A 15,588-nucleotide genomic window follows, 5' to 3' on the forward strand; every position below is an offset into this window, starting at 1 on the left:
AGAGAGAGAGAGAGAGAAATCTAAATACTAAATTAAATTATTTCAGGGAATTCTTGATTATTTTACTCAACTTTGAAGTTAAGTTGGCTTAGCCCTGGCCAGTGTAGCTAAGTTCATCAAGCACTGTCCCATGTATGGAAAGGTCACTTATTTGATTCCCCATCAGGGTATGCCTGGCTGTGGGCTAGATCCCAGTAGGGTGCATTCAGGAGGCAGCTGATCAATGTTGCCTTCTCACATCCATGTTTTTTTCTTTCTTTCCCTCTCTCTTCTCTCTCTAAAATCAATAATAGAAACATGTTTACAAACTAAATGAAGTTAAGTTGGCTTAGCAAAATAATGTTTAACCAATAGCCAAAGATCACAGAGTAAGTCATAGCTGGAATAACAAAAACAGAAGCAAGTTTATAATTTATTTCTAGAACAAAAATTCAACTATAACACTAAGCTTTTGGTTATTGTTTTTAGGTTTATGGACACACGTGTGGCATAGCAAGAGTAATACGTGTTGTTGGTTTTTGTTTTTTTTTGTAATGGGCTAGGTAGCAAACTCTTGATATAATCTACTTTTAAATGGAGTTACCAAAAGAAATGGTGACACATTCGATGTGATCATTATCAACTGCTTAACAAAGGACCCTGATTGCTACAGCTGCATGGATCACATGGTCTGTATCCATCATTAAAGAAATCAAAGTATTCATTACCCACTTCAGCTTGGCTGTTATCTCTAGTTAACCTGGCCACAGCTTCCTCTACAACATTTACCTAAAAGCGGAAAGAATGTGTGCAACTTTAGAAGGGTAAATTGTGTGGTTTATTACACCTCAGAATATTTTCTAACATGTAAGATATCTGGCATAAGTTCCTTCCTAAATCAATGCTGCTTTAATGCTGGCTATTTACCATTCTCACAGAACTAACACATTTTTCTTCCAATACCCACAGGAACATATTTAACAAATGAAGCTAAAGGAGCTGAAGATGCACCAGATGCTGACACAGCCATTATCAACGCTGAAGGCAGCCAAGTCAATGCTGAAGAGAAAAAAGAGTATTTCATTTAAAATGCAGGCCAAGATTCTGAGTTTTACTTACCAGGCTGGCTGCTGGAGAAAACTGGCTATCATCTTTCAGAATTCATTTCTACCATCTTCGCTACCTTTAATAACTTCCATACCGTACTGCTATCCGTAGCCAGTGCATACCAGCAATCAGCTGTCGAAAGCATCCTTCTTTAATTACTGTACCATCCATAATGCAGGACATTTCTTACTGCCTAAATTCCACACCATTGCTCTTTTAACATACAGTGCTTGAATATACAGCCTTAACAATGTTAATCATCTCCTTGGGTCATGATATTGAGTTGTTTTTATACATTGAAAAATGTATGCAGAGATTTTTTTGTTTTGTTTTAACCCCTCATTTTTCACCCTCTTTACATCATGGACTTAGTCAGTTTGCCATTGGACAGCTTTCACAAGAAACAGGATTAGATGAAGAGCTAATGTGCTTAAGTTTAATGAGACATTAGAGGTTTACAGATAATATTTTCTACATGTCTCTCTTCAAGGACATGCTTAGAAACATATGCCCTAGGAAACCACAAACGGAAAACACTGTAGTATAGCTCGGGACTGTTTGTGATATACTGGTAAAGCTGTATCAATTTGCTATTTAAAAATATAGCATTTGATACAGGAGCCATGTGTACGAATTGTAATCATGTCATGGTACCTTATATAATTATATAGCTCCCACCATTAGGTTATTTTAGCTGTTTGCCAATAAATTGCTACAAACATTTTACTGCTTTGGGAATCACAAAGATTTCATTCATTGCTCTGATTTGATTCTGTAATTTATTTGCTTCACAAGGACTCACCTTCCTAAACAAAATTAAAATATCCATAGGGCACAATTTTGAAACATTTTAGTATCTGTATATAGTGCATATAATAAATCCAATTAAACATTATTTGATACATATTTAACTTTTTGGCTGTAGGTAATTCAATCATAAGTAGGCATTTTCTAATGTCCATTATATCCCTTTAGATATTACTTAAACCAATATTACAAGTAGATAACACGTATTAGTATTTTGTCTGTATGTCCTAGCACTGTTCAACAACCAATTTTTCTAGTTCTTGTTAATTTTTATTTGTTATACAATGGAAGCACAATGTTATAAGGAAAGGTAATTTTAAGCTAACAACCAGTGCACAGCCTCAGGTTTTAAATTACAACCACAATAGAATAACCTAAAAATAAACTCTTAGTTTGCTAAAATTTTACAAAATTTAATTTGGCAGTTCCAGAGCTGCTTGCCTATGTTGGTTTGCCAAAAAGAAGTGTTTAAGATATGTTTTCTGTATAAATGAACTAATTCTTTATATTAAATTCCTGTCTATGCATTTTGTGAGGTACAAACTTATGAAACAATGAGTGATAGAGAATTTCTGCCATTCTTTTACCTCGAAGGTGAAAGTCTCTTTCTCTGGATTATTTCTGAAATTTTGGTGTATTTAACCATTAAGAAATGCTGTATTCTTAAATATGACACAGAGTTAATCTAAAGTCATATTATTTCTTCAAGTAAATAACAATATTGTTAGATTAGTTCTCATTACATTTGTTATATGCTAAAGATTAAACATCCAGTTAGGTAAAAATTATTTTCCCATTCACAAGCATTGCACCTTTAAGAAGAAAACGAAAATGACAATATGGAAGCTATACTTGTGATGTCAAAGCATGATGGCCTATGGTTTTAAAAATATCTTGGAATTTATTTGGGGGAAATGAGAATATTCAAGTACAACATCAAGTGTTAATATCAAATGAAAGACAAGGGTGCTGTATCTTAGATTATTTATCAGAAAAGTTTAAATCCTTTAAAGATGTTAGAATTTTAAATTGTTTTTTATTGTTGAAGCATTTATCTTGTTGATTTCTTACAAAAGAAAAAGGATGATGTCAAGCAGCACTTTTTCAGAATATACAGAACATAAATAATATGATGTGGTTGAGTGTTAACATAATAAATCATATACAGTATGACATTTTAAGGAAATAAGTCTGCATTGATGTGATTGCATGCTTGTTTTTACAGTTCAATTCATACCATCTGTGGAAAAATGCAATAATATGTTAATATAGTATGGTAGTTTGAGAGAATCAGGTAGGTGCTACTAGACACATTGAAACTAGAATAGGTTTATAAACTGTTCATATCTTTCAATGCATAATCTTTAGAAAGACTCCACAAAGCAAAATTCATCCTGTTAGTAAAAATGGAAAGGTTCTTATTACAGAAGTTGTATAAACTGCATCATCAATTACTATTTAAAGCCTAATTTCAGGATGTACTTACAAAATTGCTACTCTTCACTGATGTATTTACATCTCTCTTCATTTCATCTATATTCTACTTTGCTCCAACTGCTAAATTGTTTCCTAAATAACTCAATCATTATTTATAACACTGTAAAATTAGGGATCCAAAATTGGTTACATTTCAAGATTGTTGATTATTTAACCCTTTGGAGTAATATAAAAAATCATTAGAAGTCTTAAAAAGAAACTAACTAACTGGTATATTATGATTTGTGGGTTCTAATAAAATATTTTGCCAGTTCAATAGATAGGTTTGGATTAGGTATTGTTTTTAGTTACTGGGGGAAAAAATAGCAATGGAATTATATTTTCCCAATTTTAAAAAGTATTTTATCTCCACCAAACAAAAAAATATATATATAAACGCTGCTTATTTCTATAAAATTCAAAATAAAATGAAATATCATTTTTAAATGGAACCATGTTAATTGCATCATCTGAAACATGCACACTCATCCCCACAGAGAGCCAAATTCTGTCTCTGCCTAGTGAGCATAGTAGCTACGGAACTCAGTGAGAGTGTGCACACACAGACACACACACACACACACACACCCCTAGTAGGATATGAAACATTAATTTTTACCAAAAGTAGCTATTCTCTGCCAGTGTACTGTTTACAATGTAAAATGATTGTCCCTCATCAAAAATTTGTAAGCGGTATTTTTTTCTTTTTCCCATTTTTGAGTGTCCTAAATAGAACAATTATTCAAATTAAGAAGAAAAAGAAAAGTTTGTGAGTCCGAGAGCAAAGACAGAGAGCATGAGCAGAGTATTGAGAGTGTGGGGGCGTGTGAGAGGAGAGAGACATTGATTGACTGATTGATGATTGATTGATTTTCAACTTGTTTTCTTTTACCAGAGAATTCAAGAAGCAGTTTAAGGAACCTGTTATTGGCATTTAAGCTAGAAACTGGATGATCTTACATTGATTCAAGAAGCTTAATCTTGCATTGAAACCCCACAATTAAAATAAAAAAAATAGAGAAAGAAAACTAACTTTCCTAAATATGGCAAAGAAGCTAACACTTCATTTATTTTTATTTTTTGTAAAAATATATAAATATCTCCATTAAAGGACAAGTTCATGTGTAGTTACTTACTCATGATTGTGATAGCATTGAGATTCCATATAGGCACATGTACAGCAGCTGTGACACTGACGGTTCTTCCATGTAATATAGCAGTTATCGTGTAATATAGTGCCACTTATTGCAAAGTGTTACCAAGGGGAACATTTAAAACACTTTTCCTTTTTCTTTGGACTTGAAAGATAATTTAAAGAATGATAAATATGAAATTTCACATTAGGTTTTTAACTGTGGAGAAAAGAAAACTCCATATCTTACTGCAACTTCCAGGTCATATTACTAATTACTCAGAGCCCTCTATAAATGCCCATATTATCCCCCTTTCCAAGTGTAACCTGTGATAAATATACAAAACAAATTAACAAAAATCTGGCAATTACAGCTGAAATAAATGAAACACCTAATAACAATTACTGAGTAATGCTTTTTTTAAGTGGCACAAAGTACACACTAAAAACTATGCAAAATATAGGTAACTAGAGTGTACGTACATGTAAGTATCTTGTACTTGCTGTGTATGGATGTTTGAAACCCATGTAATTATAATATGCATTTTGAATACTGGGAAAGAGGAAATCTTAGTGTAGATAATAGAATTTCTTTTGAAATATACACTGGCAATATCGAAAATATACTCAGTGCAATATCTGCAATTCTATTGCTGGATACTTAATGCAGAGGGACTTTAAGAATTTTCCAGGAGGCCCAAAAAGTTGCTAATCTTCACCTCCCACATATTAAATCATTAATTTAAAATACAACTGCCTCAATGGAACATTAAATTTTTATTTCTTAATCATTAATGTGACACAATAAAATTATTTGGCCTAGTTTTCAGCCTTATTGGAGAGAGAAAAAAATTTGATTTACATCTAATTCAATTTAGAATTCTTCAACTTTCTTTGAAATGTGTGTGTTTTAATGAATTGTGACACTCTTATTATAAGTACAAATTTATTTAATTAAATACACAGGTTACCTTTAATAGGTAGTCACTACATTTCATTGGAATTTTTTTAATCTTTGTTTTTGATTTATTTTTTCCCTTTCTCTCCCTATTCTACTCCAAACATGCCCTTTGCACTTATATCCTTCCAAAGGCAATGGATTGAAAGTAAAAAGATTATAAACTGATCTAAGGGGAACAAAATATAAGAATGGGTTCTGAACTCATCAGCATTATCCATATTGAATGCAATCATTATTGAATATGGCTGGTAAGTTCTCTGCGATGTATACCTATGATAACCCTTCTACCTCTCTCTTTTAACATGGGCTATGACACTTCAATACAAATAGAAGAAATCATGATTTACAAGATATCCCAGGAAGCATGTTTTGGGGGCTGTCATAACAGTCTGCGCCCCACACTCTGGGAATTCTCAGAAGCCAACTTGTTTTAGCGTACTCAAGGTTGTATAGATCTACATTTGTTTTCCTTTTATATTATTAACTTTTCCTGCAGGCAAAATATTGCAACTATAGAAGGACAGATCTCATGCCTATTTAATATTTCAATGTAATATCATTGTGTTGATTTTTAAAAAATAATTTAAATGGCAACACTTTGTAGTTCAATCTATTTATTTAATATTTAAAATGCAATTTCTTAGTAAATAATACTGTGCTTTTAAGTAAAACTTTACAAATATAATTTATTTTTCCAAGCAGTGTTACCTATGTATGACAAAAATTTAAGCATTTAAGACTGCCTCCATATTAACAAATAACCTCTAAATAATGAATGCAAAGTATTGCCACAAGTGTCCATTTTATTTTGTGTGCACAGACATATGAAATTTTCAAATTATGCAATTTAATTATTCTAAAATAAAATGACATTTTAAAAGCAGATCTTCCTCCAGAAAAAAAAAAAAAGGATACAATAATAAAAATCAAATTATGACCTTGAATCTGTAATATATGCTTGAAGTCTAAGATGTTTCTATGTTATGTGGTTTTGTTATAAATACTATTTGGTCCTATCTTTATAATCTCTTCCATATATGTGTATATATATGTATATATGTCTATATATACGTATATATGCATATGTATCCATATACTAATATAGGTATATGCTAGTTACAAGAAATGTATGGTTATTTGGGAGAGAATGGGCCCAAATGTGAAAAAGGTGTAAAAAAACCCCACAACAAACCCACTATTTCCCCTCTATGAAATATGCTGTATATTTCAAAAGAAGACAAGTTAAAAGATATTTGAAGATTGCAGGGGCAAAAGAAAAACCTACCAGGGCTCAGCACTTAAGCACTTTTCCTACATCCAGGGTCAGAACAGCAGTGATTCCTACACGGACTTTCAAGTGCGGTATGAACGCCAGAGTACACTTCTCGTACACACAGTACTGTCAACCTCAGATGTTTTCTTTCTTCAGATGCTTTTCTTTGTACATGATACTAGTAGTCACTTTTCTCTTTATATTTGCTGATAGTGAAAGTTATATGCAATAAAATATTTGATAATTGAAAGCAGTGTTTACCAGTTGGTTAGAAAAAAACTATGAAATGTAAACTGAATTATCTCTATATCCTTTTTGCTTTTCTCTGTGTTTCTAATGTACTGAAGGTCTCACATAAGTAGAAACATAATTTAGACATTTTTCAAAAGTAGTACTCTTCCTCCTTTTAAATGTATAAAATTTTTAGCTCCTTACAAATTTTCAACTGTAACTGTTGTACCTATTGTAGATTCAATGATGCGGTTAAGTAGTAACCCAAGGATGTATGAGTTTGGGATTACTAACCCATTTTCTTCATATTCAGTTCACATCAATATTTGTGAATTGGTTATTTTGCTTTTCATTCAACCAAAAAATATTCCCTCAAGAAAGCTCCATTTTTATCATAAATATTTCAATACAACAAATATTGAAACAAGTCTGCCATGTTAAAAATAATTTAAAGACTTATCTCTAAAAATTGTATTCAATAAATGCAGGTGTTCCCAGTGATGTGGCTTCGAAAATAAAGTGTTCTATGTATATGATATGAAATTCATAACTTTTGGAAGGGTATATTTATGGCAGCATAAAAATTATGTGCTGTAAAGAAGATCCATAAAAATCAAGCATATTGCACAGTTATTGAATCTACTGTTATCATTAACATTTTCAAAAAACAAAATGCATATTGTAATATTAGGTACATGACACTTGCATGTTGATATGCCTATATACTCACAAAGTATTCAATGTGTACTTAGTGGCACTTAAAATATGTCATGTACAACCCTTATAAACATTCTTACAGGGTTTCCGTTTGCAATTCATCTATCAGTAAAGCCTTGTCAGGAAAAAAAAAATGCCCAATATATATGGAAAATAAAATTTGAATTTTAGTTATCTGTTGGACATTACTGAATTGTCTATTCATTTAGTTTATTTTACTAGAGTTGAAAACAGACATTGAAAGATGGAACTTTCTTATTTCCCACTGACAAGTTATTAAAGATTTACAAGACATATTCCTTTATACCAAACACATTATTTTCTATTTCTAGTTCAAATTGCATACATCATTCATTTATTTTTAGATATCCTCAATGATGCCCATTTTTCTTTTAAGTTTCTAAGTGGAAGTTTTAAAAATTAAGCAGTAGTAAAATAAATGTTATCTTATTTGTACATTTAGTACTTACTCCTTGGAATATATGAACCTTGTAATATGCTAAGGGTTAAAAAATGTTGCTGACTTAGGGAATTTTGCTTGAGATTGCCAAAATTTCAAAACTCTGTAATTTTACATTCACTTATGTCTGTTTACTAATGTTGACTATGAACGGAATCAAAAATATCTACATCTATTTCTTTTATAATTTTCACACTCTAACTAGCATTATATAATCCAACTACCTAAGATAATACAATCAATAATATATTCATCCTAAGTTTATGCTAATTAGAATTTGAGATAAGCTTTTAAATTTATGGAGGATTTTCTTTGTGTCTTTGGAAGTTCACTTACCATAAGGTATTTTATAGTCTACTTTAAATAACAGATTTTGTTATACAGGGTAAGCCAAAGGCTGTACAAGAATTAGTGTCATTGGGTCTGATATTTGTGTTAGACCATGAAATATTCCATTAAAACTTATCTGTAAATACAAAGCAAGATTTTGTTTCTGGTTTATTTTATTAAATAACATTATATTTAATTCAGTTTTTCTTAGCAAAAGAATCCCTATGATACATGTTAGCAAATTTGATATTGTATTGAAGATCAAATACATCTTAAAGAAAATTATGACATTTAAAATAACACATTCATAGACCTATTTTTTATGATACCCCAAATGCCCACTCTTATTTGGCTACAACCATATACACACCACAAGGCACCCATGTTTCCTAGATAAATCAATTGGATGAGTTCATGATGACAATTGTTACTTCTTTCAAAATATTCTTTGACTTTTTTTAAAAAAGAGGCACACTGGAAATTCTACATAATATAATTCACTAAAGGGTAACATTAAGTTTAGGTGTTCATAATAATTGCATAGTGGTTTCACTCTAAGAGAGAGACTTCATTGCATGACAATCCTGGGATAATGCTAAAAATAACTGTACACTACTTTAAAATAAGAAGTTACATTTATTTCCATACAGGAGATAAATAGTAATAAAAAAAATAAAAATAAATAAATAAAGGACTGGTTTGGTTAAAAATAAATAAACAAGTAAATATTAAAAGTGAAAAAATTCAAACCATACTTTGTTTTGAGAAATGTAAGGGCATTCCCCTCCCTCCTAATGATTTAAAACCTAGCAAATAATATATATACATATATATATTAATAAAAGATAAACATGCAAATTGACCATACCTTCGCTATGCCTTAAGCCATGCCCACCAGCCAATCAGAGAGACTATATGCAAATTAACCCAACCAAGATGGCGGCCAGCAGCCACGGAGCTGGAGCAAGCAGGAGGCTTGGTTGCCCCAATGATGGAGGAAGCCAACTTCCCGCCTGCCACAGCCAGCTCTGAGCTCCACTCAAAGCAACAAAGTTTCAATTATAGAAGGTAAATAAACCCCAGATACTTGCTTTCAGCCGGCTGTGGCCACGGAGCTGGAGCAAGCAAGAGGCTTCCCTCCCGCCCTCCCAGGCCAACTCTGAGCTTCTCTCAAGGCTACAAAGTTTCACTTATAGAAGGTAAATAAACCCCAGAATTAAAAAAAAAAAAAAGAAAAAAAGGAGAGGCTTGGAGCTTCTGTAACCGGGGGGCTTGGCCAACCTGAAATGGCCCTCAGCCCAGACTGGCCAGGCAACCCAGTGGTGACCCCCTACCCTAAAGGGGTTGTTGCCAGCCTGAAAACAGCCATCAGCTCCTCATCCAGGCTGGCCAAACCTCCATGGGGTGAGGGTTCCCATTGGGGGGGGTTCTTGACCAGCCTGCAAACAGCCATCAGCCCTTCACCCAGGTTGGCCAGGCACCCCAGTGGGGACCCCCACCCTGAAGGGAGTGTGACCAGCCTGCAAACAGCCATCAGCCCCTCACCCAGGCTGGCCAGGCTCCCCAGCAGGACCCCCACTCTGATCCGGGACAACCTTAAGGGCAAACCAGCTGACCCCCACCCATGCACCAGGCCTCTATCCTATATAATAAAAGTGTAATATATAAATTGACCCTAACAGCAGAATGACTGGGAAAGACTGGTCACTATGACACACACTGACCATTCGGGGGCAGATGCTCAATGCAGGAGCTGTCTCCTGGTGGTCAGTGCACTCCTACATGGGGGAGCTCTGCTCAGCCACAAGCCAGGCTGATGGCTGCCAGTACAGCAGTGGTGGTGGGAGCCTCTCCCACCTCCTCAGCAGCACTAAGGATGTCGGACTGCAGCTTAGGCCTGCTCCCCGCTGGCAAGTGGACATCCCCTGAGGGCTCCTGGGCTGCTAGAGGGATGTCTGCTTGCCAGCGAAGGCCCAATCCCCCAGGGAGCGGGCCAAAGCCAGCAGGTGGTCATCCCCTGAGGGGTCCCAGACTGCAAGAGGGCACAGGCTGGGCTGAGGTACCACCCCCCCCCCAAGTGCACAAATTTTTGTGCACCAGGCCTTTCATATATAGATAGATAGATAGATAGATAGAGAGAAATTTTAAGGGGTAAAGCAGTTTTCTGTGTGCATTTTAAATGCCACTTATCACTGCTCTACATTGCATGTTATTTAATTCTAACATAACTATTTAACACCTACTATAGGTACATCAAGTCAGCCCCCTCGTGAACCTGAATACAGTGTTCTATGCCCAGACCTTCAAAACCCATTAATAAATTATCCTTCCAAAAAATAACCATTTTCTGTATTTTTGACTCTCCTATGTTGGAGGAAGGAGTGAGGAAATTCTACTAATAAAAATAAGGTGTATTTATAGAATCTAATGAACAAAATAAACTGAAGAACAAAATAGAAGTGGAGATATGTACACATGAAACAGATTGACAGATGTCAGAGTGGAGGTGGTTGGGGCAGATGGGATGAAAGAAGTGAAGATATTAGCCGTAGAGCATATATTAATAGGCCATGAACACCGAAAAAAAATGTGGTGAGGTCCAGAAGGAGGAGGAGGGTTGGGTGGAGATGAGCAAAGGGGGGATGAAGATGGGGGAAATTTGTAATAATGTCACAATAAAAACAAAATGTAAAAAATACATAGATAAATAAATAAATAAAGTATAATTATGAAAAGAATTTTTTGATTTAATCAATCTGAAAAAACAAATATTTACCTATCTTTCAACTGCTGTTCATGGTCTCCAATGTGATCAATATTTCTCTCTAAAGAGTCTCTGTGTTGATTTTTAAAAATAGATCTGAATAATAAGCTAATACTTTATTGTACCAGAAAATTTAGGGAATTAATTTATCTTCTGAATAGTGCCATAACAATGACCAGAATGAGTACATTATTAAAGATATTAAAAGCATGTGTCTTGTGCATACTATCAAAAGTATAATGTGTTTTTTCATTCTAAACTAAATCCTTACACAAATGGAGGGTGCATATGATATGAACACATGACAAATTTAAGGAATACATTTTCACAGAGATTGGAGTTGATATATAATAACAATGTGGTATATATAGGCTTTTTAAAATAATAAAATATTGCTTAGAAAACAGCATAAGATTTGAAAACATTAAATTAATAAAATTGATATGTCAGAAATATATGTATTTTACTCCCAAATTAAGAGATTATCAGGATGAGAACATCTGTTTCAATGTGTTTGATAAAAAAATGATTAAAAGAGAATTGGGAATTTTCTGAAGATACGTTGTATCTATTTAGCAATTTTATGTAATGGGCATGTGTCCTAATACCCTTTTGCCAGCGATTCGAGAAGCTTTGTGAAATGGAATCTCAAAGAGTCAGCTATCCCACAAAATCTGAAGGCTCCATGGCTGGTGGAAGGGGCTGGATTTGGGGATCTAAGGAATTCCACTTAACCCATATATTCTACCAATTGCATGTTCATTTGCTTTATTAAAGTAACTCTTTAAAACTGGATCTGTTTTCATAAAAATATAAACCTAGCTAATTTGTACCTTTTGCTCTAAATTGAATCCTATGCTTCAGGCTATTTCCTGCTCCTAAGCAGTGAATGGCATACCGTGCATCATGTGACACCAATGTCCCTGCTTTGGCTGTATGTGTCATAGAAGTCATTCATATTTTAAGTCAAATTTTGTTTCCAGATTTTTCTGCTAATCTGATGGATTCATTTAAAATAGGACATGCACTCAGCATTTTGCTTAGAAATCGGGGTACATTTTAAGCCTGACCATGATTTCCAGGCTAAGAATCTGCCTCTAGCCTTACACTAAAAACATTACATTCCCAGCTGTAGAAACATTCTCATTCATTTTGGCTTTCTTGTAACCAGCCATTAACTACAATATTGATACTAAGATATCGGAATATCACTCTCCTTCCCCTTTCTTAGAATACAGCTCCTAAAAGTCTTGGAATCTCCAGAGATTATAAATGTGTTTTTGTGTGCTAAGAGACAACTGGTGCCTGGAGGTTCCTGGATATTCTCAGGATGGAGGCCAGTTGTCTGGGGAACCAACGTGGAGATTAAAGTGTTGAAACTTTTAGTCCAACCCCTGACCTCTGAGAGGGGAGAGGGGCTGCAGGTTGAGTTAATTGCCAATAGCCAAAGATTTAATCAATCAGGCCAATGTAATGACAAAAATATCCCTCAAGAATGGGGATATTAAAAATCCCTGAAGTATGAGGCTTCGAGAGCTTCCTGGTTGGTGAACACAAGGAGGTGCTGAGAGGGTAAGAACTGGGAAAGAGAACATAGCTATGGCCCGCTTCCTCCATACCCTGCCCTATGCATCTCTTCCATCTGTTGTTCCTGAGTTATATCCTTTGTAATCTAGTTTTCTTGAGTTTGCAGTGCTGTTGTAGGAAATGACCAAAACTGAAGAGGATGTGTGGAAATCTCTGATCTGTAGCCAAGTCAGAGAGAAGTTGTAGGTAACCTGGGATTGGCAGTCTCATGAGACTGAGCCCTTAACCTGTGGGGTCTGCACTCATTCCAGGCAGTCAGGATCAGAACTGAGTTAACTACAGAGAGTGCATCTGGTGTCAGAAAATTGGTTCATGTGGGAAAGTTCTCCACCACCTCCTCCCCAGCACACACACACACACACACACACACACACACACACACACACACACACATTCAGAGAGAGTAGTGTGCTGCTTTTCCCATGTTCTGATTCCCTAACTTCAAATACTTTCTGCTTCTCCAGAGACAAGAAGAAATAGCATTTCCCTAAAAGAAGATAATTTTGAAAAATCTTAGAAACTGTAGACCCATATTTTACACAAGAGGAAACTGGTGTTTAAGAGGTCACCTATATGCCGATTTAGTGGAAGAACCAGTTTGGAACATACATCTAACTGCAGAGCTCCACTGGCTCTCATTGTGTGATTTTCTACCACTGGGAGCACATAGGTCAGATTGCCCTTTCCCAACAGTGTGGAGCATTCTTAGCCGTGCTCCTCCATTACGGGCGTAATCTGCACTGCAGGAACCTTAGAGTCACCACTGCTAAATTTTATGAGTCTGAGCTTCTCCTAGTGTCCTCACAAATAAATGATTAAAATACAATAGTGATGTAAATTGTGCTTAATGAGGTTGCTGACAGGAAGTAGGAACCTAACCAGAGATTTACTTTTTTTAATGGGGATTTATAGAGGAGAAAGGAACAGTTTGGGAACAGAATAATTCATAAAGGTTAGAACTGAACAAAAGAGTTTTGGCCACTCCAGGGGAACATAAAGATGTTGGGAAGGGCATAGTGAAAATAAATGCATTTTTCCAATTTATTTTACAAATTGATTTGATGCTAGAAGCAAAGCCCCTGAAATACCTGTGGAAATTATCTGAGCATAAATGGTCAATCCCCAACATTACAACCAAACTAAAGCAACAATCTCCATTTGTTAGAAAAAAAAATAGTCACATTTTGTCAAATGTATAATGTGAATATATTTAAATCCAACTATTATATAGCTAGAGGTCTTATTACATTTATAATCTCAAGCAATGCTAGCTCTTATGTGGGGTGACTTGTTAGTTGGAGCTATAACCCCATGCTTACTCTCAGGGCTGGCTTCATGGGTGGATGAATGGTGGAATTGCACAGGACATCACACTCCAAGGGGGCCTCCTGTTTGGGGTGTAATGCCCTTCAGTGGCCATTTTGAAGTTTTTATAATTTACCTTTTTGTAAGTGAAGTCCTATGGGGTGATGGAGCCTGTACTGGGGCTTGGAGCTTCAGGCCACCTGTGATTCTGCCTCTCTCCATCTCTTTGCTTCTGAGGACAGGTTTTCACATGAGCACTTCCAAGCTACTGCGAGGTGATCACTGCAGCCCACAGCCCCAGGGAGGGGCACAGGCACAGTCACAGGGAGGTTTGGGTCAGGATGTCCTCATCCCAAGTGTGGAGTTTCAGGGCAGACCAGGTGTCTGTGAGAGTCTGCACTCACCTGATGCCCTAGGCAGCAGTTATCAACCTGTGGGTCACGACCTTTTCACAGGGGTCGCCTAAGACCATCGGAAAACACATATATAATTACATATTGTTTTTGTGATTAATCACTATGCTTTAATTATGTTCAATTTGTAACAATGAAATTGGGGGTCACCACAACATGAGGAACTGTATTAAAGAGTTGCAGCATTAGGAAGGTTGAGAACCATTGCGAGTATTACATTAAATGTCAAATAAAAACCAGGTCTACAGGTTGAGTAAGACAGTATGGAAAGAAAAAGGATTTTGTTGTTGCTGGTTTTTTTTTCTTTTTACCAAGTGTTACATCTTCGTTTTGCAGGGAACCTTGCAAATTAAGTCGCATTCCCCCCTTACCATTTTAATAATATAGCAAACATATATTATTTCAAAGTATCTTCAGAATGACCTTGGGTTATCTTCAGATGCCTTGGTTTAATGGGTGTGTGGTAGGATATGGAAATATTATGTCTTTTCTTTTTTGGGGTTAAATATGCTATAAATCTTTCCACTTCTCTCTTTCAGGAGATACAGGTCATGTTGCAGGTTCAAAATCCTAAGGCAAAAGTTACTTGAAAATTAACATTTTCCATGTTTTCTTTTTCTGTTCTAACCTCAGTGTGAACAATGAAACAACTACAAAAATAGAAGCTGGTATATTCTTTTGAAAATAAATAAAGCAAATCACATAAATAAAACATATGGCCCATGCTACTTTATGTTACTTATGGAAGGGATTTGGTAATCATTTTAGATTATTTCCTGAAGACAATTTAACATGACAATTGCAGTGCCCCCAAAATACTTAAAAAAGCCAACATGTGAGTAATAGATTTAAAAGATTCAATAATAAATAGTTATTTTTATAATGAAATTTGAGAACCATATGACATTTATTTTCACTTCAGATTATAATCCCTGTGTTCTAAGAAGAGTTCCAACAATGAGTAATTCAAACTATTATCATTGACCTTGTTTAAATGCAAATCAGATTTCTCTTATTCCCTGATTAGAACACTTCAATAATATCCA

The 15,588-nt window shown here is 35.0% G+C and overlaps 1 protein-coding gene across 2 annotated transcripts in view; it reads left to right on the forward strand.

Annotated features, from left to right (window-relative positions):
* The window catches only part of CADM2 (cell adhesion molecule 2), a 1,212,655-nt gene extending 1,204,039 nt beyond the window's left edge, over window positions 1–8,616 (forward strand). For both annotated transcript variants that reach the window (XM_036349668.1, XM_036349669.1), the window contains one exon: window positions 949–8,616. In XM_036349668.1, coding sequence (XP_036205561.1) covers window positions 949–1,067 — 119 coding nt within the window. In that variant the 3' untranslated portion in view covers window positions 1,068–8,616. The remainder of the gene's footprint in view (window positions 1–948) is intronic.
* Window positions 8,617–15,588: the final 6,972 nt, after the last annotated feature.

Source organism: Myotis myotis, unplaced genomic scaffold (assembly GCF_014108235.1).
Source record: "Myotis myotis isolate mMyoMyo1 unplaced genomic scaffold, mMyoMyo1.p scaffold_m19_p_2, whole genome shotgun sequence".
In the NCBI taxonomy this organism is placed as follows: domain Eukaryota; kingdom Metazoa; phylum Chordata; class Mammalia; order Chiroptera; family Vespertilionidae; genus Myotis; species Myotis myotis.